Source organism: Callorhinchus milii, unplaced genomic scaffold, assembly GCF_018977255.1.
Source record: "Callorhinchus milii isolate IMCB2004 unplaced genomic scaffold, IMCB_Cmil_1.0 Scaffold11, whole genome shotgun sequence".
NCBI classification, from domain to species: domain Eukaryota; kingdom Metazoa; phylum Chordata; class Chondrichthyes; order Chimaeriformes; family Callorhinchidae; genus Callorhinchus; species Callorhinchus milii.
In genome coordinates this window covers 19,642,578-19,667,074 of record NW_024704752.1, presented here as the reverse complement: position 1 = coordinate 19,667,074, position 24,497 = coordinate 19,642,578, and the positions used below count along the sequence as shown (strand labels likewise).

The 24,497-nt window shown below is 39.7% G+C and overlaps 1 protein-coding gene across 2 annotated transcripts in view; it reads right to left on the bottom strand.

Annotated features, from left to right (window-relative positions):
• si:ch211-51h4.2 overlaps window positions 1-24,497 on the bottom strand; it is a 145,431-nt gene that overhangs the window by 30,271 nt on the left and 90,663 nt on the right. The window contains exons 12-13 of one of the 2 annotated variants that reach the window (XM_042339371.1): window positions 13,572-13,700; window positions 6,556-6,598 (exon numbers count right to left, since the gene is read on the bottom strand). In XM_042339371.1, coding sequence (XP_042195305.1) covers window positions 6,556-6,598; window positions 13,572-13,700 — 172 coding nt within the window. The remainder of the gene's footprint in view (window positions 1-6,555; window positions 6,599-13,571; window positions 13,701-24,497) is intronic. The other variant, XM_042339372.1, reaches the window with a different exon arrangement.

The window sequence follows — 24,497 nt, the reverse complement described above, 5'->3', positions numbered from 1 at the left end:
ATTTTATGGGCAAGTACTGTGTTTTATTTTACGTACAGCTTAAATACAACAACTTATTGCCTTATATATAGTATCACTCTCTCCCAGGGACATGATACATAAAAATGATAATCTGCTTTGTTTGATTCAGCTCCTTATCACATTGTTGAGACGTCTCAAAGGGCTTCGCAGGGATTTACTGTGAATTGTAGTGACTGTATATTTGCAGCCAATTAGCTTATAGCAAAGTTATACAAACAGCCATGAAATGTTTCCTCTGAACAGTCTGAGGAATGTGATTTACTGTCAGTTTAAACACCCACCAGACTATATAAGTACTATATAAACAGTCTGAAAGCATGGTGTGTAATGTCTATTTTAATCTGTTGGTTGCACATCTCTCAGAGTTTTTAAAGTCATTCATTCCTATGAATAAAACGCTGTGTCCACATTTGTCAGATGCACTTGAATTACGTAAATATTCCTGTGCCTCTGATGTTTCCAACAGTCCTTCTGCATTTTCATTGCATAATAATAATCCTTGCATTTGATACAGCCCCTTATCACGTCTTCGAGAGTCACAAAGCACTTCACAGAATATACTATAAAGTGAATTGACTGTGTATTTTGTGGGCGAAACGCGGCAGCCAATTGCGCACAGCAGCGTCACACACACAGTCATGGATTGAGTGACCAAATTATTATTGCTGTTATTGTTTTCTTGAAGGATTATTATCAGGTGTGTGTGTGGAGTAAGGAAACTCGTCCAACGTTTCGCCCTGCCAGGAATCGAACCCAGGTCTCTAGCTTGCGAGGCGAGTGCTCTAACCACTGAGCTACAGGACTCCTGCATGTTTACACCATAGACGATAATCTAATGACGTCCTGTTTATACTGAGATATGTGTTATTTTCCTTTTTTGCCTCGCTGGATCCTTGCTTGAGGCTATAAACATCCTGAATGAGGGCAATTATGAGGTACAAGAGGATGAGTGGGAGGTGGGGGGGGAAGCAGGGATCAAATTCTCATACCATAGACCTGCCAGCCTGTGACCAGAGCAAACAATACACTGCGGAAAAGCCCAAAGAAATAGAAAGCAAATCCTCAACAGTGCCATCACTGGGGTGTGAAGGGCAAGTCGGAGAATTTTACATTATCATCCGCACCACACAAGTGCTTTGCGTGGCGTCAACATCCTGCCACTGGGCTGCTGAGGGGAGAGAGATGGCTGCTTTCTGTTATTAAACAAACATCCAATTGAGTGTGCTGCCTCGTGACACTCAAAGACGCACAATGACATATAGAAGTTATAGCGGCATATTATCCGATCGTCTGAGCACTGTCAAGTTCCTGGCCATCCTCTCAGTTTACCGCTTAGAGATGTTGCCATTCAGGGCTCATGTGGGAGTTGAAGAGGTTTCCGTGGGAGTTGAAGAGGTTTCTTTGGGAGTTAAGGAGCCATTATCCCGTCCTCTCCTTCCCTTCTCCACAGCATTTCACTGTCTAGGATTCTTCAGTTGTCAAGCTTTAGCCTTAAATCTGTAACTCTGTGAACAAAAGAAAATAACAACAATTTAGTTTAATAACAACAATTTAGTTTAACAACAGAGTATAAAACACTACAAAGAAACAATTTGAAATTCTTATAATCGATCAAATGCGACACCTATTTCTTTATGAGCAGAATTACTGTGGTATGGACTATGTGTAAAAGATTCTGTGCTCCTCACAATATTATCTTTTTAAAGTGACAGGATCTACCCCAGGTCGAAATGAAGATATGGATATTAATTTGCAGGTGTAAATAGAGAGTTACTTGGCTATAATATTTCTGATATAACATAAGAATAAGAATAATATATTTCCAGTGCTTTGGGACATCCTCCCGAAGTGAAAGGCGCTGTGCAAATGTAATTCTGTATATTTTGTATTTTACTTTTCTACACTTTTGAAGTGAAAGACATTTCCTTACTTGAATCTCCCAGGTCCTCTCTTCTCCACTTTAGGCCAGGTTTTCAATCTGAGATCCAATGCAGAACGGACTTTTCCAGTCTTTTGATTCTTCACCTCCTTGGGTAGAAACTGCAATGGTACCTGGGGACATCTGCCACCTCTGAACACTCTGGTCCTCTGGTTTCTGGCAGCATTACTAGTTTTGTGTAGAGGTTGGACATTGACAAGAAGGAAGCAGCTCATTTGTCCATCGTATCGGGTGCAGCTGAGTTGAACTCAGGGATCAATTCATTTCTCAATGTAAATGCCTCATTTCAGAACGGGTCCTTAAACCACAAGAGGAGTGAGTTCTTTACATGCTCTTTACACTTATTGCAGTTTGGATTAACTTGCGTGAAAGTTTGTGGTACTCATGAGTTCCCCGCCTCCACGTATAATTTAACCGGTACATTATGAAGGATATCAGCACAATTTCAAACCTGACTATTGTGTGCTGACACAGATTATTAACGGTTGCTTCAAATGCGATGATACAATTCAGAATATGCAATACTGCTCAAGTAATTGGGTTTATCTCTCACATCACCAGCCCCCAGCACCGTCAACAATAACCATTTATTGGTCTAAAATGGTGTGTTTGTTTCACAAAGGATTTCACTTCACTGCTCCAAGATACACCTTTACATTGCACATTGCTGGGGGAGAAACATCCCGTCAGATATGCCCAGTCAGGATTATCATCTATTGAGGATTACTGCGTGCCAATCAACAACAACAACAACTTGGATTTATATAGCGCCCTCCACGCCGGACGGCGTCTCAGAGCGCTTAAGTAATCACTAAAAATAATGATTTTTTTTTCTTTACTGGTTTATAATTGGGGTTTTCTCATTATAACCATCGGTATGTGTCAACCCCCCACTGATGAGTAATTGCTTTCGAAGGCAGCTTTAAAATCCAATTAGATGTTTTAAAGTTACTGTACTGGTAAATAAGAGATTTTTCATATAGTTCCCACCATGTCCATCTGTGCCAGGCTCTAAATCCTTCAGAACAGGTAATGATCCGGATTAATTTTTTGGGGGGAAAGATGTTTTTCTGTCGAAAAGTCAAACAATATGGAGATGTGCCTGACATCTTCTAATGGTTTCAACAAGATTATTTTCATGTAATCGTTCTCATTAATTGCCGCAGAATTCACTGATATGACTGCAAAGCTATATATTTGCATAATATCATCATTTGCATACTCCTTATGAATGGCTCATTGACCACGAAAACACTTTGACCATAAAATTTTACATTACTACTTAATGTAATTACTGTTCACTAATGGCGGGGCTTTCGTGTTTAAATACAAAGCTGCATTAATTGATGCAAAACTAGGATCTGGATAAAGCAGTTAAAGACACTGTTGTAGGTCATTTTGTGCTGTTAAGCAAATAATCTGTGATGATATGTTGGGACGCAAATTGTATCTGCTGCACACACACACACACACACACACAGCCAGAAGAAGGTGCTGAAGAGGAGCACCAAGGTTAGCCCTGTTGGACCCTCTATAACCTGGGAAAGCTGAGGCCAATTTAACATCCTCACAGGTTCTGATTGACACCGGCAAACTCAGTATGGACCAGGGTTGAAGCCTCCAGTCCTTAATCTGCAGCTCTATCTACTACTACACTATCATGGCTGGCTCTCTCCTGTGTGCTTTTGTTTTTGACAGGCAGTCAGTTAACAACAGACTGAGACGAGAACTGTCACTTCCATTGGTTTTTGTTTGATTTTGTTACGGCTTGAAATAATTATTCCGAAATTTGTCATTTGTTTCACTTGAGGCTACAGAGTTTGTGTTGGAATACTTTCTAAACGTGGCTGGGTGGGGTCACATGTTTGTATGTTTAAAGCTGCAATTATATATATATACATATAGTGGGCTTTTCACAACAACCCATCTTACGTTTGAGATGAATTCCTGTGAAAAAATGCAATAGAAATTGTAAAAACAATGTGAAGTGTCCGCCTGGCTCAGTTTGGTTGACCTCTCACCCCCTAGAGATCTCACCTGGCCCTCTCACCTCTGAATCTGAAGGTGGTAACTCAGGTCATTACTTTGAGCTGATATGCTCTAGTTTTGCAATGCAAAATACACAGAGAATCCACTTTGCACTACATGCTGTGAATCGCTTTGAGATGCCTCAACCATGTGATAAGGCTCTTTACTATTATCCCCAAACACTGTACTTGGGGACGGGCTGCGGTGGCGAAGATGCTGTGGTTTGGATGAAATGTTAAACTGAGGGCCCGGCTGCCGGTGCAGGAAGATGTTAAAAGATCCCAAGGCACTATTTAGGAAAGAGAAAGGAGTTTCTCCAACGTCCCCAGATTAAACTGGTCCCTCACTTCTTGTCTGTCTGTGGGACAATGCTTGTGCAAATTGGCTTTCACATTTGCCTGCAAAATACACAGTCACTACACTACAATAAGTAGTCTGAAATGCTTTGAGACATCCTTTGAGACATAATATCAAATGCAAGGGTTATCATTAAACTGCACTTGATCCCTACTGCTGTGGTCACGTTAAAGTCTGACAGCTTTCAAGGGATTCTTTCAATGTTACTGCATTGAAATAAATATCCAATTTTCAGTTGTTTAACTACCTCCTCTTCGACCGTTCCTTCGGTCATCCTCCTTCCCCCCAAACCTCTGCCCTCCACCCTCCCCAATCCTGACCCCCAGCTCATGTCTGAAACACTGACTGTCCAGCGCCTTGGGACATTCTCCCGACGTGAAAGGTACTAAAGACATGTCATCTTGTTGTTGTTGTTCCTCTGAGAGCAGAACATATATCATTATGTTCGGCTTCCTCGCTCCATACTTTGATGTTGTTAGAAATTATATTTGCTTCTCTTCCACCAGCCTGAACACAGCATTACACACCTCTCTCAATACCACAGCACACAAGTAACTAACCTCAAACATCAAACCTGTGACAGTGAGCTGTGTTACATTGCATGCGTGTTTATATTGTTTATATCTCGTGCAAACACCTTGGCACGTCTTTCTGACATAAAAAGTGCTATATAAATGTGACTTGGTTGGTGGTGGTCGTGGTTGAAATATCTCCTTGGATTTACTTTTGTTTGACAATAACATTTTTCTTACCAAAGAGAAGGCAGAAGAAATGCATTTGTGAAGTACGCTTGGGCTTGATTTGGACAAAGTGAGCACTGATTGAAGGTGGTAGCACACATATAATAATAATAATAATAATAGTAATCCTTGCCTTATAAAGCCCAGTTTTCACCACACTAAAAGCACGATGGCTGAAAACTGATTTGTGTAATTTAACTACATTTAAACGTCCACAATGGATGTGAATAACATACTCTATTACCTCCTAATTATGAGGCTGCCCTTTGTTTTTACCGTTACATCTAAAATGAAAAGATGCTGCTGAGAAAAATAATATGCACCTTTAGAGAGACTGGCTCAGAGAATGAATTATTCATAACCAAATTGCACTTGATGCCTTTTATCTGCACTGAATAAGAAGCTGCGGGGTGCTCAAGAATAATATATTAACGGTTTCACACCTGACATGGTATTAAAAAGAAATCCAGTTAACTAAATATGAAAAAGCATGCATAAATCATATGTAGGCAATCTAATTCCACGCACTAAATGACTGAAAAAGCTTTTAAAAATATAAGTTTATCAGGGTTACTCCATGCATGATAATCTCATGATTTTCAAAAAAAGTCATCTTGCACGCACAACAGCTCATTATTTGAGCGTTTTATTGGTTATTGTTTTGTATATTTTTTTCACAGGAAGCTCTAACATGTTGTTAATTTAAAGTGAAAACAACAGAAAATAACTTAAATGTCATATTTTTCCCCTTGTTTACCATTCTGCCTCTGCAAAGCGCTTTCAGACACTTTCCTATGTCAAAGGTGTTACACAAACACAGACAACTTGCGGCACACTTGGTAGGTCCCCGCCTCTAAGTCAGAACGCTGTGGGTTCAAGTCCTAATGTTAAATCACTTGAAGAAACTCTGTTATCCAGGCCCAAGTCAAATGCTACAATTCCTAAAAGCTCCAGGCAACAAGTCAGGCAAAGTAGAACAATCTAAATCATTAGCTACTGATTACTGTGAGGTGCAAGAAGAATGGATTCAGTCCCGGAGTTGAAACGTGTTACCCAAACTCTGCCAGAGCAGGAGCTCAGCAAAGCCAGCCCTTCTCCGCAGTCATTGACTTGATGTCCAATGACCAGCTTCAATGTTTATCTCGGTGCAGTTTATAAACAATCTGAGCCAGAAACTCAGGTAGCAATAATAAAACCAGAAGTGGCTGGGTCTCTTCAGGTCAATGGCGAAAAGTCTGACCAAGAATGGACTTGGTAACTTCAGGAGAGATTGGTACATTGGCAAATGGACATTGACTTGGGCAGAATTAGCAAGCGGGTGTTTGCTAAACACCATCAATATTACTGAGCGAGCTCCTAATGTTCTAAAAGAAATTACGGTCTGAAATTTAAATTAAAAAAAGTAATTGAATCCTTAAGGAGCTACTGTGTAAAAGTAAAGGAACTGAAAGATGTAGCAAAGGGACTTACCTTGGTGAGAGGGAGTGTGGCTATTTCTCCTGCCATTTCTGAGCTGCAAGAAAATAAAGCAGAAGGTTTTTAAAAATGTAAAAACAAAGCTTAACAGGAGTGGGTGGTGTGGGAGAGGGATGGTATGGGTGTGGGGGAGAGATTCTAAAAACTGTAAGCAATGCAAGGACCAATATATTGAAAATTAATACTTTCAAATCATCCTAATTGAGCAAAGTGTTCACAAGTCACATGATCTACAAAATGGAAAACTGGCCTTCTTATCTATTGTGGAAGAGTCTTTGTTTCGCTCACAAGTCCCGATAAAACTAACAGTATCTGATCATCAGAAGTTTTACTAACTGCAAATAGGTGTCACTGGTCAGTGTCTAATAGGTGATATTCCTTACTGTTAATAAAACCTCTCTCGTCTAACTTCATTTCCTTTGGCAGATTTCTGTGAAGGTGGAATTCAACTTGAGTTTGGTTCATCTGCCCGGACGTGGCGTGTCACTAATTATGGAGTTTTGTTTTACTTGGGATTTAATTAATTTTATTCAACTTCATTCATCAAAATGAATAGCCCCAGAAAGTGATCCACCGATCCACTAACAATCGGGTTCCTACTTACTGCTGGGTAAACAGAGGTGTGTGGAGTAACCAAACGTACCTAAGGTTTTGCATTCAGATTTGGTTGATCAATAATTAACTGAAGCCAAAGAACAGTTTTCACAATCAGCGCACCTTGAAGTTGTTTAATCGTGTTTATTTAGTTGAAAGTCGTGAATGTTAAAAAATCTGTTCTTTTTAATACAATTCTGTGACATGTTTTGTGGGGAAGTGAAGTGCCTGTGGGAGCAATGGTAACCTCCTGTGTTCTTGTGGTAATGGCTACCATCTAATTTTAGAACCTAATCATGCACAGATCCTAATGGTGCTGCACATGCAGAAGACCTACAGACGATGCCTGACAGAATGCTGAAACCCAAGGCACCAGAGGGTTCGTTCTTGCACTAGAAATTAGACATGGTTCCCAGAGACTGGCTTCAACAGAATCAGCCACTGAAGCAAGTCTTGAATTCTCATGAGCTGCCAACCACTTCAGATGTTTAAAAGGACAACTGCACATTCAGTGGAAAACCACTGAAAAGCCACAAGGCATTGTTGGAGGAGGCAGTGTTTGCATGTTTGTGCAGTGACACTAAAAGCCAGAAGGAGATGGAGGTCACCTGTTGTGAGTATGACACACACTGACTAACACGAGAATCAATTAAATAATAATAATCCTCACATTTGATACAGCGCCTTATCACATCGAGACATCTCAAAGCGCTTCACAGAATATATTTTAAAGTGAATTGACTGTATATTTTGTGGGCGAAACGCGGCAGCCAATTGTGCCCAGCAGCGTCCCACAAACAGTTGTGGATTCAGTGACCAAATTATCATTATTTTTTTGAAGGGATTATTACCTGCAGAAAAGCAATCCGCCAATCGACTAACACCTCTGTTTCTACTTAATGCTTAGTAAACAGATGTGTGTGTGTGGAGTAAGGAAACTTGCCTAATGTCTCGACCTGTCTGGGAATCAAACCCAGGTCCTCTCGCTTGCTGCGCTACAGAACTCTGTGGAAAACATGACTCCTTCATTGTTTTACTCAAAGCTATGCAGATAAGCAGCAACACTGTCCTTACAAGTTTTACTGATACCAATGAAAGCTGAGGAAAGAGGAGGACACAGCAACCAGCAAAGGAAGAGAAGTGTGGACAGAATATTGGGTGGAATGTAGTGATTCTTCCAGGACTGGACTTGATGGGCCATTTATTCCTCTTTTCCTTCTAGATATCTTGAGCTGAACACTTTAGATTTTCAACTGCATGGTTTAACTTTTGAAAGAAAAACATTCGGGTCAGATATTGATCTGGCAAACATGAAGAAAAGGCAATTAATCACGTTCAATGAACAGTGAATGAAACAGCATTGATGTAATATTTGTATTAAATACATTAACCTTTTGTTAGTGGTGTAGTTTAATAGCTGACATTTCTCTTGTGTGCAAACCCCTGGAAATATGGCTTTGAGAAATAAAAATTGCACCATATAAAGACATTACAGTGACAAAGCTGTAGGAATCTATTTAATTAAAAACTAAACCTATCAATAAATAGCACTGTTCCTGCAAGTTCAATCAGTGTTTAAAAGGATTAGTCTATTTTCCCCCTTTTAGGCTCCTTTGTCCTTGTCCCATTCCACTGACAAAGACTGTGGTACATCAGAGTCACAAATCAACACCGGCACCGAAGGTGTACATTGCAGTAACGGAGTTTCGAATGCTGTGTCTCAATCTGTGCCTGTACTGTGGGCAGTGAATTTGCTCTGAGCCATAATAATATGGAGCATGAAGGATGACTTCTGCTTCTTGCCCTCTGAGTTTAGAAGGTTATGGATGGAGTTCAAGCCCCACATTGGGACTCATAAGTTTGAATGCAATGTTGGGGCAAATGCTGTATTGTCGGATTTACAAAGTGTTACACAGAATGCACAGCATGCAAACAAGTCATTCTGCCAAACCGATCCGTACCAAAGTTATGCCCTACATGATTCTTCACCCATTCCTTTCTCCCTCCCGCACCCTCTATTTCCTTCTCCCTCATGTGAAGGTCTAGCTTCCTCTTTGCTGTTCTTCAGGTGAGATGTTAAACCAAACTCGTGTCTGTCTGTTCAGGTGGACGTTAAAGATCCCGCAACACAATTCAAAAAGGGAAGGGAGTTTCTCCTTGTGTTCTGGACAACAATTGTCAATATAGCCAGAGGTTGATGCACAGACATCCCAGAAATCCAGCCTTTGCTTGTTTTGTATTTTCAATATCATTAAGGAGTCAGTGACAAGACTGTCTCTCTGATGACACTGTGGTGTTCAATAGACCAACAGGAAGAGAAAAGCCTGTGCAATATGCATATCTGGAGTGTGTTGCTTCTCCCACTCCCATCCATCTTGCACTCGCGCGGACCTGGGTTCGATTTCCAGGCAGAGTGAAAAATACAGGCACATTTCCTTACTCCACACACCTCTGTTTTCCCAGCAGTAAGTAGGAACCCAGTTGCTAGTCAATTGGCGGATCACTTTTCCGGGGGTAATAATCCTTCAAATAAAATAAACACATTTTAAAAAATAATAATTTGGTCACTCAATCCATGACTGTTTGTGAGTACGATGCTGTAAGCAATTGGCTGCCGCGTTTCGCCCACAAAATATACAGTCAATTCATTTTACAGTGTATCCTGTGAAGCGCTTTGAGGCGTCTCAAAGGCCTGATAAGGCGCTGTATCAGATACAAGGATTATTATTATTATTCTGCTGCCTGTTGAGCAGCATGTCACTGGTAGAATTGTTGTAACTCACCACCTTTAATGCAGGATACTCACAGCGTAACAATACTCCACCAAACTACCTCGACACCCATAGAGTGTGCAGTCATGCTAGACAAAGCAATCCCGAATGCTACTGCATTCTGCAATGGGCTGCGGTGAAGATTAAGTAGTTATATAAATGTAAATTGTGTTGAATTGTATTGTGTAAAATGATATGTGCGATTGAGCAAAGTTACAGGTTGCCGTAGCTGTAAACTGGGGCAATGTCGTAGATTTTTGGATCACAATGCTTGACAAGTGCGAGCTTCAAAAAGATACGGTAACATTCACGGTAACGTGGAGCCGAATCTCTGTAAGAATTCACTGTTTCGTCATGAATATTGCAAGAAAGAAGTGTCATGTCTGCAAGAGAGAAATCAGAGAAGGGGACATCGCTGCACAGAGCCGCAGTGTGTGGATGGACTGCGGTGAGTAATGACAGCACTGGAGTAAGTCAGTGAGCAATGAGAGGCTTGCAATGAGTCACTGGGAACTGACAATCATGCTAGGGTGAAATCCCTCCGAGAGATGACAGCTTAGCAGTGAATCTTTGTAAATAACGGGGCCACCACAAGGCATTGCTTCAAGACATGAAAGCATCGTCATGAGACCTTGTAAATGAAGAACATTGTGACAAATCACTGTTTGAAAACAAACCAAAAGCATCACGAGACCAACCGCCACCACCACCACCACAAAATGACATGTGTAAAGCGCCTTTCATGTCAGGAGGACTTCCCAAGGCGCTGGACAGTCAGTATTATGGACCCGAGCTGGGGTTTGGGATTGGGGAAAGTGGAGGGCAGGGGTGGGGGGAAGGAGGGTAATCGAATGCATGGCCGAAGAGGAGGGTCTTGAGATGGATCAAATGTCTGCGGAGAATTAGAGGGTTCGCAAAAGAGTCCTTACAAACAAAATTACTAGGACAGGTACCCTAGCCCTCACCCTAACCTTGAAAAGGGATTGTCGCTGGGAACCGTCAATAAGCTGTGCAAGAATCCAAAGTGTATCATGCAACAACTGTTTTCACTTTCATTATCGTCTTTAGGTATAAATGAGTGAAGTCTCAGCATCTTTAACAGGAGTCAGGGAATCGGTGAGACTTGAGGTCAGGTTATTTCTTTCCCCTGTTGTTTGGGTAGATTTTTCATTGACACTGACCATTGAAGGATGAAAATGAACTAATCAGCAATTAATCCTATTAACACCACTTTAGTTATTCGCTGATTGAAACTAAGCCATGTTCATGCCATTCAAATGCTTTCCACTGTTTGGCTGGCGGGTAACAAACAGTAAAAAATGGTTCCGACAAAAGGTCATCGACCTGGAACTTGACTCACTTTCCTCTCTCCATAGATGCTGCCTGACCTGGGGAGTGAGGGTTCCCAGCTACTTGTTTTTATTTAAGATTTTCGGCATCTGCAGTACTTTTGCCTTTTGTGAAAAATGGCAAACAGCCCAAACAATGTGAAGTCCAGTTTTGAATGTAACGGTTTGGCCAGCCGGCCAGTGTTTTAATGGTACAAAACCTAGAACACGCTCCTCCGATATCAGAGCAAATGGCAACTGATGCGCTTCACATTTCTGGCGACGGAGGTAGAGGGACATTCTGTCAACCCGTGCCACACGTATAGCTTTCAACAACTGTCGAAAGAAGGTAAACCATCTGCGACGTGTATCGAGGGAACAACTCGCTTACAATAGAAATAGCAACAGAGCTAGAATCAAATTAGCCCCAAGCAAAAAAAACAGTAACATGACCACAGGAAAGGTTTTAATCATGAAACTTTCCGGATGGGATTTCACAAGATCACAAGACTGGGTTAGATGAAGAAGATCCTTCTGCCCATTTAATTTCATCCTTCCCATCGACCCGCAAGCTTCTGTTTTTTAAATGAGTCATATCTGCTGGTCTCAATCACCCTCCCGGTAACCTGCTATCCAAAGAGACTTTGTTCAAAGCTTTCTTAAAAGTTCAGGTAAATGTTTTATTTTGATTAATTCTGATAGCGAGACAAGCTTGGCACCAAGAAGCAGGTAGTGGCAATTTGCCCGGGATCAGAATTCACGACATAAAAGACATTTTCAGCCCTGTGATCCACTGCCTCGTACGACAAAACAGAATCATTTTATTTTAGACTGTATTATGTACCACGTGTCGTCATTTTTCAAATAAAATAATTCCTGTGTATCCTTTTTCTAAATGTTCTGCAGATGGCATTGTTGTACTACAGCTTGAACAGTGAGTGAGGGCCACTGCTGTGAAATATAAAATTCTGGAAGATTTCTAGTCACACATCTATTTGCCCTTTGGGAATGAATGATACAGGAAGTTTTTTTTGCAGACACAAAAAATTTTTTAACAGGATTGCAGTTTTGGGGTTTGCATTTCTTTCAACCGATTGCAAACAATTGCAAATTCCACCTTGTGATGATCAGCTGTGGTGATAGTGCATTGCGTGGCGTTAATTATCACAACAGACACCTTTAAAGTGACTAATTTCACCCCAGTGTTTCTCCTGTATTCGATTCCGTCAGTGTCTGTCTTCATAGTTCCTGCATGTCACTATTCTTTCATGGACTGAGAAAACCCGGATGCGGGTCTTCATGAATGACAGTGTTTAATGTTCCTATCGGCAGCTTCAGCAGCACTGTGCTCCATCTCGCTGCAACCTTGTGTTATAAAATTTCTATATGCAATATCAATTCACTTTACAGTGTATTCTGTGAAGCACTTTGAGACGTCTCGAAGATAGGATGAGCCGCTACATCAAACACAAGGATTATTATTATTATTGTGTTTCAATGGGTGGATGGAAAAGGAGAGACTGCCTAAAGGAAAGTGTAACAATCAATATGCAGAAAAAATCGTTTATCCATTCCCTCCTGTCTCCTCTGCAGTCGTAATTAGACCCGATTTTAGTATTTTTCTGTTGTATTCAATCAAATCTGTTGTGATTCTTGCTCTTGATGCACACTTGGCACAGGCTCTAAAGACGAGAGTAGTTTTGTTTACGTATAGAAACATTTCGAGATCTCCCTAAGCCCAGAGCAAAAACTGTACTCGTCTAAATTTTAATTTGCAAATGTGATCGCATTATGGCAATGGCGAAGAAAAAACACAATAACCCAAGGGGTCACTTCCTAATTATCTCAAACATTTACTGTCTTCCCTCTTGGACTGCATTGTTAATCCTTAATCACAATTCCTAGTAGTGTTGAACCGTTTTGATCACAGAGAATGTTTCTTCAGTCAAGCTCATTATGTTACTGAGATGAGAGGAACAATATCTCGTTGATTAGATAATTGAACGATTGTTCCAAACACAAATGACACAGAGAAGTCAAGGAAAAAAAGCAAAAGCGGATAATGCAAACAAATCTGAGAAAATAATTGAAGTGGTCACAGAGGCACTTAATGCCTCATTCACACAAGATCACAGGAGAGATATGGTGACGAAGGTTTGATGTTAATATGGGAAACATTAGGGGAGTTATTCTGGAAGGAAGAGATCAAATCAGCCTCTCTCTTGTGTCCTCTTGTGTAAAATAATCATCACTAACTGCAGGCAATAGTCAATCATAAGTACGTGTAATGAGAAGATAAATGGTGTGGATTACTTACTCCTCCAAGGATATATTGAAGTAGATGACTCTATAGGCAGGAGGTATATGGCTACTGGTGTTCACACTTCCATCAAGTAAAACTTTTCTTGTGGATGTCTGAGGAACAATGTTCAATACAGCCCAACACCTTCATGTGGAGAGAGAGAGACAGAGAGAGAGAGAGAGAGAGAGAGAGGGAGAGAGTCACATTATGAAAAAAATTCCTTTATCAAGCTAAAATTGTTTTGGAAAAATAAAAGGCAGAAATATGTTTATTTTTCATCGAAGAATGTGCAGAAATCCCATATCAAGATGTTAGATTTTAAAATAAACTGTATATATTATTATTAATGAGTTGGTCTCATAAATAACTCTTCCAAAGCTAACCCTGACTATAACCTGAGTAAAACAACAAACTAGGAAGTATGTTATTCTCATGTTTAATGCTCAACAAGTTGCCAAATGCGGTGAATTGTGTCCCATCACATCACAGCCACTGAACAACTCCAAATGATAAATGTGACAATAAAGTTCACTCATTAAGACTTGTGTCCTTGAGAACCAGGAATCAATGAACATTATCATTAACTGTGCCAAACTATAATGTGAAGGAGCTTCATACAATGGTTTATGTACGATAATGCAGACCTGGAATGTAGCAGTCCATTTTATTTTAATATTAAACTTTGTGGTGACTGTATTTTATCAGCTTTCCTATTGATTTGTATCGGGAAATCACAATTTGAGTAGTTTTGGCTCTGTGTTTGATGGACCTTGTTCGATATTAATCAAATGAAATATTTAAACCAAGGTCAGATCCCTGATTCCTCACTACTGTCTTTTAATGGCATATTTAATTAGGGTCAGGGTACTAAACTGTATCACTACAGAAACAAGAATAATTAGATAGTCATGATGCTTCTCCCTTGAGAACTGCAGAGATTTGTATTCATTCTTCTTTTTAAGACTGGCAATTTAATTATATTACAGGATTGAATCAAGAGGTAATTACAAATCATAATCACCATCAACAGACTTAACTCTGAAGGTAATCTTCACGATCACTGTCCCATTTTGATACCAATCTCAGGGCTGTTGGCTGTTGTTTGAAACATTTAAATTTTTTCCCTTCAAACACAATAAAAAGTAAATATAAAAAGTAATATTAAAAGTGGTTGTACACTCATCAGTGGCTCATGGCGCTTCATTTGCAATAAATGGCTTTTGTAATTTTGATTAAGATCGCTGTCCTCGCTGTCCTCTGTCTTTAAACCCAAACAGCAATTGCTTATTGCTTCATAGCTTCTCTTTGACCGTGCCTTCAGCTCCCCTCTCGACTCTCTTCCTCCTCCTCGCTCCCTCCCTTCCCTCCCCTCACCCTGACCATTTCCCCCCTCCTCTCTCCTCCCTTCCCTCCCCTCACCCTGACCATTTCCCCCCTGCTCGGGTCATGACCCAACTGTGCAGCGCCTTGGGACGTCCTCCTGACGTGAAAGGCGCTCTATAAATGGAATCTTGTTGTTGTTGTTGTTGTTGTTGTTGTTGATCAGAACTTAGTTTAAATGAAGTTCTGATCTGCATTGCAAATTACTCATGGAATACGTTTTACCGAGCATTTGATGCTTCATGTTGCAATGCATTTGACCCTATGAGCTTACTATAGGGGGTCCCGTTAACTGCATCAACATGCACAGAATGTACTGCCATGTGGAGCATTAATCCCTTAGCATTACGTGTTTTGTGCCTGTAATGCGGTCCTGACCACAAGAGGTTGAATTTCAGGTGGCCGAGGTATTGAAGGATTCAGGCCGGGGTAGATTTCCCCCTGGAACGACAGCGCAGCAGTGTCCTGCGTCCAGCCGTGCGTTCAACAAACAGCTGCTGAGCCAATTGGTGATCTGTGACCCTGAGACATCGAATCGAGCAGAGCTGTGTACGGCCATATTAGGAAGCCGCGAGGGTGTGAGGGGAACAGAAGCCCTTGCATTCTCAGACAAAAAAACGTTAAGACAGTGGCTAAAACCTGCGTGAGATGGGACAACTCGACCTCAGACAGAACCTGTCTTGTTTTTTTCTGCTGGAGAAGTCCGGCTCCTTTTGTTTCCAGAATCAGAACAGTCTGGCACACTGTGCGTTCCGGGTATTTACAAGCTCTCCGGGATGCTGCGCATTGTGGAGGGCGCGACAGACACGCAAGTGGTTGCTTTTGTCGTAAAGAGAGGAAACGTGGCGCGGCATTCAACAAAAACAACAACTTGCACTTAATGTGGTGCCCTCCACGCAGGGGAGCGGCTCAGAGCGCTTAAAGATGGGATTCAGCACGAAGCTGGGAGGTGTAATTGAGCTGATCTAAAAGGCCGGATGAGGAAGAGCTTTGATGATATTTGATATTTTGGATGATATTTTTCTTGTTTTGTTCAGGGTGGAGAACCACGTGCAATCATTGCGGACAGGCCGTCCGTGTTTGTGCTGAGGCTGTGTTCTTGTTCGAGATGCACAGCCACATTTCATAAAACCAAACAGCCTCCTGAGGCCACGCTGTTATGAGATGTGGGCGTGTGAATAGGCAGGTGTCCAACTGATCTCCCATCAAAAACCCTCCTGTCCATGTCATCAGAGCTGAAGGAAGGCATGTCTCCATTGCCTGTTTTTGCTCAGTTTATCATTCGAGAATTTCCTATTAAGATTGTCTCCATAACTCAAAGATAATAAGAAAATCTTGGCCTTCTCTGCTTCCTTAAAGTATGGTTTATTTGATCAAAACTAATTACACTCTAAGCTTACTTCTTAACAATAAACAATATTCCCATTGTTGTTTTTTGTTGGAATAGATCAAATGGATAAATAGATGAATCTATTTATAAATACATATATCCCTCCTCCCTTAATCAATTTAAAGTCCCTTTTTCTATAGTCTGGCGCATATATCAAATGTAAAGATTATTATTAATATAAGTGGTTCACTTATTTTGTTTAACACATCTATATTTTGTAAAACAAGGTGCAAAAATACTTCTTTAGTTCTGAAACAATGACTTTTATGTCTCTAAGTACATGACAAATGTTTCAAATGAATATTTTGTTCCCATCATTAATTTGGATAGCTTGAATGGGTTGCACTCAGCATAAACAAAATCAATTACTCACCTTCCAGGAGATTACTGCACTTGCCATGATCATACCCTGTTAGTCCCTATTTTAAGATTTTCCAACATTCTAGATAATTAATTAAGATGACATGATTGGTGAACATTTGCTATATTAATAATATTAATATATATTAGGGATAATAATCCCTTCAAAATAAATAAATAATAATAATTTGGTCTCTCAATCTACCACTGTTTGTGGGGACGCTGCTGTGCGCAATTGGCTGCCACGTTTCGCCCACAAAATACACAGTCAATTCAATTTACAGTATATTCTGTGAAGCGCTTTGAGACGTCTCAAAGACATGATAAGGCGCTTTATCAAATGCAAGGATTATTATTATAATTATTATAATTTTTTTTACTATTGGAATTGCTGCTTAAAAAGCTGAAGTAGCTACATTTTGACTTGAAAAATTGGAAACTGCAATTAGATTTATTTCCTGGCACAGTGAGAACATGTATATTGCATGTGAAAATGAGAGTTGCTGTTGATGTAGTGAGCACTTGGCTGAATTGCCTTTTTTTCATTCCACAGCACATCTAGGATAGTAATTTGAACAGAAAGCACTCCCTCTAGATTTCCCTTTCTCCTTAAATATTGCATTTATATACATATTGGATTTTAGTGGTGTTCACTAAATGGATGGTAGGCATTTGTTGCTTTATCAAACATTGCAGAGTTTTTTACAGAAAGTAATTAAGTAATTAAATCAGAACCTTGCCTCCCGGATAAATGTAAATTTGGTTGCCAGGATTTCTATTTAAAACTCTTCTCTGTAGATAGTGCAATTTGTCTGCTGACCGAGAGTGGGTCGTGCACAAACTATTTTGAATGGGCAGAGGTGTAAATCTAACCTTAAACGATTATGTAGCTATGGAATTCGATGAGGAAACATCTGGGGGGAAAGTGGGAACTCTATAATAAGTTCTGCGGTTTTTATTTGGTTAAACTTCAGAAGTATCGAAACATACCGTCTGGGGTCCCCAAACTACCACCAACCTACTTGTGGCTCTTTATGCCAAAATAGTTCAATTTGCATTTGACACCAAGGAGGGAGGGAGCTGTGATATCGGGGAGGGGGTGGGGGCAGACCAGATGTGTGCAGATAAATTATTGGCAAGTGAAATTCAATTCAAGACTCTACAAATTGGAAGCAAACAGAAGAGGTGCTTTGTTCTGCATGCTCATGCTTAAAAATACTTACAAACTAATTACAACAGTGTTTAACACATTCCTGTGGTTGGAAAGCAAATTAAAAGGTAATTGAATACAATACAATATAGTACAATAAAAACCTGCAATTTTCTGTTTTCTGTGCAAGTGTAAGTAGGTAAGAGAATGAGAATACTGGTTGCACTTATTTGAATTAATTTAAGTCACAGGACTCATCTGTCACACTTACGCAAAGAAGCCTTTCATTTAACGAAACTATTATAATATAAAACCATCCAATTGACCTCCCATCATAAAAACAAGCTGCTCTATTTATCTGTGCTCTGTTTAAATAAAAAAAAACTCAACCTAATACGAGGATAGGGAAAAAACACCACTGGATCTAATTATAATCTGTATTTAACATCAGGGAACACCTGACGAGATATAAATCCTTGGCATCAGCTGAGTACCTCTACAAGACCGACTTAAATTATTCTGAAGTGAAGCTGGAAAGGAATGATTCAGAAGCTGCCGGTAATGTGGTTACAATAGGAAAAGCCTTCCAATGTCCACCGCATCCTTCATTACTAGAAACAAGAGGGCTATGTCTCAGGTGCTGTCTGTCTGATTAAAATGGCAGCCTTTCAAGTCACAGCTGACAGTAGCAACAGAAAATCTATCGGGCTCTGAAAGTTTAAAACAAGTGCAGGAAAGAGTCGCTGACGTACATTGATAATAGCTTGCTCTGTGCTCAGCACAGTGCTGGGGGAGTGCTGTATTTTATTGGAGGTGCCATCCTTCGGTAAGATATTAAACTGACTTGTTCTTGTGGTGTGAGGTGGATGTTAAAGTTCTCGTGGCACTACTCAAAAAGAGAAGGGAGTTTCTCTCTCGCTCTCTCTCTCTCTCTTCCTCAGTGAACTGGTCAATCAACAATCCCCCAGATAGAATTGGTCTCTCACTTCATGGCTGTTTGTGGAACACTGCATTGCTGTGTGCAAATTGGCTGTTGTAATAGGCTTAAGGACCTGAAGCGCACTGTGATGGCCTGGAGCAGGTGCAAATGAAATTGGCCTTCCTCTGCCATGATCTGCTGAATGTTCCAGGGACTTCATCCATTTATCTGCTCAAGAACTTTGAACGTAATTTAACATAATTAAAGAGTCCGTCATTTCTCTAATGGCCTTAGAAACAAATATCCAATGTCAGTGCCCTCCACGTGTGGCAAGCTGTGCCAAGCACAGAGCTCTGAAAGTCAGCGTTTTTTTTTCATGGTCCTAATCAGATGCAATAATTAGAAAAGAAAGTTTAAATCACTCTCCTGGCACCACGTTGTTGCACAAGGCTTGTGAAAGCAACGGCATTTACATAGTTGGAGGCCATTGTTTCAAATAGTTTGCTCAGAAGTAAGATTGAAGCAGGTTTAGAATTCCAACAAGGAAGAAGTACTTTTATAGATGCATTGGTTTTTGAAACTGAAATAAAGGTGTGTTGTGAAGTTGGGGCTGTTTTAAGAAGTTTTAAGACTCCCGAAACACAGTTTTAAGAAGGTGATTTAATCTGATTCCTTTTTTTAAATTAATTGAAAGAAAAAAAAACACATTTTGCTTCCAACTGAAATAGCAGCTGATGAGCAGATTGTGGCTACAGTAAGATGGTGTTCTGTGAGGCAAGCCTTTCTATATGTACAACTTGTGCTTGAAAGGACTTTTGTGCTCAGGGTTAAAAGGGTTTTGTAACTGGTGCAAACAACAGTTATTACAGCTGACCCCCACCTACTGAACATACCCATTGCACTGTGTTATGTGAGTACACCATCTAGACACAATAATGCCATTGAAAGCTGAACCCATTTCAGAAAACCATCCCAGGTCAAATTGTTCTAGCTATGAAATCAGAAAACCTCCTTTTTTTGTTGTTAAATGCCTCTCAACATCGAGGAAGGAAGCCATTATCTTCTGATGAATGAGTACGGAGATTAAAGTTCAGAGACAGTGCAGCTGCAAGAAACATCAGGAAAATCTTCCTCCCGGATAAATCAATGATTGCTATAAAAATGTTTGGTAATAATGTTGCAGGTTAATATAATCAATATCTGTGCCAGGAATCCTCCGCTCCCTTGGATACTCCATTTATTCTATACAGTTAACGTTATTTAATGCTATTTTTAGGAGGTTGGTGGGGGAGTCTGGAACTGAATTGATGGAATGGTCTGTACTGCAGCTAATATAATAATCCTCACATTTGATACAGCGCCTTATCACATCTTCGAGACACCTCAAAGCGTTTCACAGAATATACTGTAATGTGAATTGACCGTGTGTTTTGTGGTGAAACGCGGCAGCCAATTGCACACAGCAGCGTCCCAATATTTAAACAGAACTTTGAAACAAGATTATTCAGTGTTACAGTGCTTGGTCCAGTAGACTGCCCGTCAGCATTTCTCATGTTCTTAAGCTTTGTTTACACTTCTGCAAGTGAAGCGACTTTGCTTCCAACAACTGAATGATGTTAGCTGTTAGGTTTTAATATTATTAAAAATTCCGGTTGCGTGATTGTTTTCACGGTGTGCGGAAAGTTCTGGGGCCCTTCATTTAACCCTACAAGATCTTCTTTCAAGGGGCATACAATGGGAAGCAGAGACACTATTGATTGCCTGGCATTGCATTAATACTGCAGCAAAGTAAATCTAACTGAATCCCAGTTTACACAGCATGTTTCATGGCAACTTACAGTGAAACAAGCAGCAGAAATACAGCCTCAAATAACCAGCCTTTTACACCATTAATAAACTAACTGCTGTTTGGGGCAGTTAACGACATTCTCCGTTCTTTTCCAGTGAGATAGTGTGGTCCTTCTTCTGACGTTCATTAATCCACATTAATGGTCCATCTATCATTATAGTGGTAGCTATCTATCTGTTTTCCCTCGTGAAATAGCTCGTAGTTGTGAATGTCTGTGCACATCTAAGAAGGTCATGATCTCCACACTTTCCTATGGATTTATTTTAAATGAATAACTGAAGAATCTGGATTTAGAAACTTTGAGGTTCAGATCTACAATGGTAGGATCTAAATGTTGTTCCCTGCTCCCTTGTGGTGACGGGTGGGGAGATGGGGGGGGGGGGCTGAGAAAGAATTTAATTTCTGTTTGAGATATACGACCTAAAACATCAATGGAAACGAATCAATATCATCAATAGCCTACTGCATCTACCTGAATAAATTTAAACTTGCGTAAAAAAAACTGCGTTTTCATAATTTATCTGAAGGTCTTTAGCAGGTTAAGAGGGAATGTTAATAGACTGCTCGGAATCTGTCGAGTGTAAATTGTTATTACGTCTCCAGATCTGTAATAGGATTAGATCATTTCTATGATGACACAGACATCATCCTGGTTTTCATAAGACTTAAAAGATTCATAAGACTACCTTAGAAGATCTGTAGCAAGGCAGCCTTCAAGTATTCATTCATCTCATGGCTGTTTGTGAGCCCTTGTTGGCTGCAACGTTTGCCTACAAATACAGACACTACACTTGGTAATAATTAAGATATTTCAGCTTCATGAGGGACTATATAAATAACAAGCATTTTCTTCCTTTCTCGCTCATTTCCTTTCTGGAATTAACAGATGCACGGAATTATAATAAATTGAATCAAATTGACGTTGTCTCTAACTGCAATTTTTTAATGTTTGGCTTATTTGAATCTTGAATTAATATATTTAATTGCTTCTGTTTAATATAAACAAGAGCTCAGGGGCAATAGTCTTATTTAACTGGCCAATTTCTACGCTCTATACTTTAATGAGATGACCTAATCTGTACCAAGCCTATAATGTGTGAATTACTCCAAAGGCAATTGATCGTATCACCAACAGAATATTGCAAAAATGTCCTAAAGGTTTGAAATTATATTAAAAAAATCAGTTTCTGAAAAATTGAGGAAGCAAATAAATACAATATTAGAACTCGTGCAGCTGCATAATGAAGCGAATTAGCAATAATATTCGCGAGATGGTAGATATGTGCCTTGCAGTTGTGGAGTGTTCCATTTGGCAAATATTATTTGGTCGTTCATATTGTGAATCTACTTTTAATCGAGGCATGAATATCATTGAAACACAAGTGCATCCATCTCCACACACCTGCAGTCAACAGCATCCAGAATAGATGGTAATCTGGTAATATCAGGAAATGCTGATTTGCCACTTGCTGACAGTGGCTTCAAGGGAACTGACCAGATTGATGTGCCTCCATGGCCAATCAAACAGTCATTTGCTTTATCAATATTTGCATCATGGACACAGTAAAGGCTTGAATAATTAATAAGGACACTTGGAAGGAGCCAAAAACACCAAGGGTGAAAACTGCAGAACTGCAGTTGACAAAGTGACGAAAGTGCAAGTCTGATGTATATTCCCTCTCAATTAGAGGCAATTTAATTCTGTCATTATACTTTCTTCTGTCCATTGTTCCTGTCCTTAGCGATACTAAACCTCCTGCTACCCATGCTATTTCCACCGTCATTCTTACATTTCTTCATTGAAATGGCATTGCTCAGATGAGTTTTAACTTGTCTGAAAACCACCGGGAGTTAACACCGCAATACATTATGCAAAACTACACGGCAGATATAGTTACTGACACAACATGTTTGTTACAAAAATTCTCAAGTGCCCCTTAATTATACTGTCGGTCAGAATTCATGTCATTATATTCTTTATATAGTGCAAAATGCAAAATCCTGGAAAATATGGCCCTAGGGTAATTTCAGGGGATAAAAAAAACAACATTACCAGTAAAAAGTAACGTTAAGTGGATAAGCCAGCTCTCATGTAACGTTTTGAATTTACATAAAAGTTCACAATTTAATACACCTTCAAATCAGCATAAATAAACATGAATAAACAGTAAGTCTTCAAAAACAATATTAAAGCGCTCTCTTATCGACCATCACAGAAAGCTTAGAGTCTGAAGTTCACCTCTCAGAGGATTTCCAGGTTATATTCCATTGGCTTCCTTGACCACGTGACACTCAATCTTACAGAAATCAATGAAGGCAACATAAGTGGTTTCTCCTGAGCCGTGCTCACACTTCCAAGGCTTGTCAATTTAACCAATCACTGTGAAACACAACAACAACTTGCATGTATATGGTGCCCCTCATACAGGATAGCATCTTTGAGTCCTTAAACTCTCAGTGTAAACCCGTCATGAGAAGATCACCAATATCAGGTCAACTGAGTTTCCAGAGTGCTACATACCCACCGTGGGATAAAGTCAAACACTTTAGTTTATTTCCAGCGGCTTAGCATAATAATTAAACACTGAAAATGCTAAGCAAATATTTGAGTCTGCAATTTTGGTCCAATCAATTACATTCCGTAAAAAATTCATTTGACTATGAGATGAAAATTTTAATTCAGTCTGTTCACAGCAAATTGCATCCTCGTTTTCATTGGTACCAGCAAAGCGATGTCACACGTGTTCACTGTAATCAATGCAGTCACTGTTTCCTGACAACATTGTTGAATTCTGCATCTCACATGTTATTCTGCACCGATTAGCTGCTTACTGGTAAGGGGGGGGGGGATGGACATTATAATCAATTTATTTGCAACTCTATTTTGTCTTGTCATAAGTTTGATCACACGACCCGATACTTAAAGCACTTTTGCATTTTGAGTGACAAAATGACTCGTAAAGCGTTTTACTTTGCAATATTTGTTGTTAGAGTAATGAGGTAGTTGCCTATTCTGAAGGAACTTTTACAGAATAGACTAATGCAAGAAAATAATTGGTCAATTTTACTAATTGAAATTTAAGCTGACGAAGGCAGTCACTGCACATTCCTTACAACTTCAGGCAACAATCCTTCCGAAGAGTTCAGTTGCAATCTTCAAAATTGCTTTCAATTTCGAGGTGGATGTCTCCATGATTTCTTTGTTTCAGTGGAAAACCACATCCTACACTCCCTTGCTAACTCGCCTTTCACCTTAAATGTTTCCCATTTAACTTCATTCTGCTTTCTTCAATTTGCAAATTTACAATATTTCTATCGGACAGTCATACCTTTCAAACCTCTTGAGTGCAGTGATTATTTCACACACTTTTATATTGTACTGTAGCAACCTCTAACACAAAACTCAGTCATTTACTAAACAAGTTTGTACTCTGAAATGTTTTATTTTCTATTTCCTCCTAAGTATTTGGTTGAGCCTTCATTGACATTGACTTTGACAATTGCCTTTTGATTATTTTTTTCTAACATGAAATCCTACTAAATTGCCAACAATTCCTAAATGCATTTTACCAAAGCATGTCTGTGACATGTTGCTGTTTAAAAATATTCACGAATAAAAGAAATAAACTTCTTCTGGCATGTCTTTGCTTCACACCCCTTTTTCCTTGAACACATTTTAGGTCCTTGTTATTTGAGAGGAATATTTTGCATTTTCATACCAATGATACTTACGCAACGTTTACATTTTTTCTTGTGAATTCCTGGTTGAATACAAAAGTGTTTTCCGCCTTCTTATTGTTTTGCACAAAAAACAAAACAATTCGATGCAAAGAGGTTGTGTTTCATCCAGTTTCAGGGACAACTCAAGCTCCAATCTCTTTTGTTTCTATTTA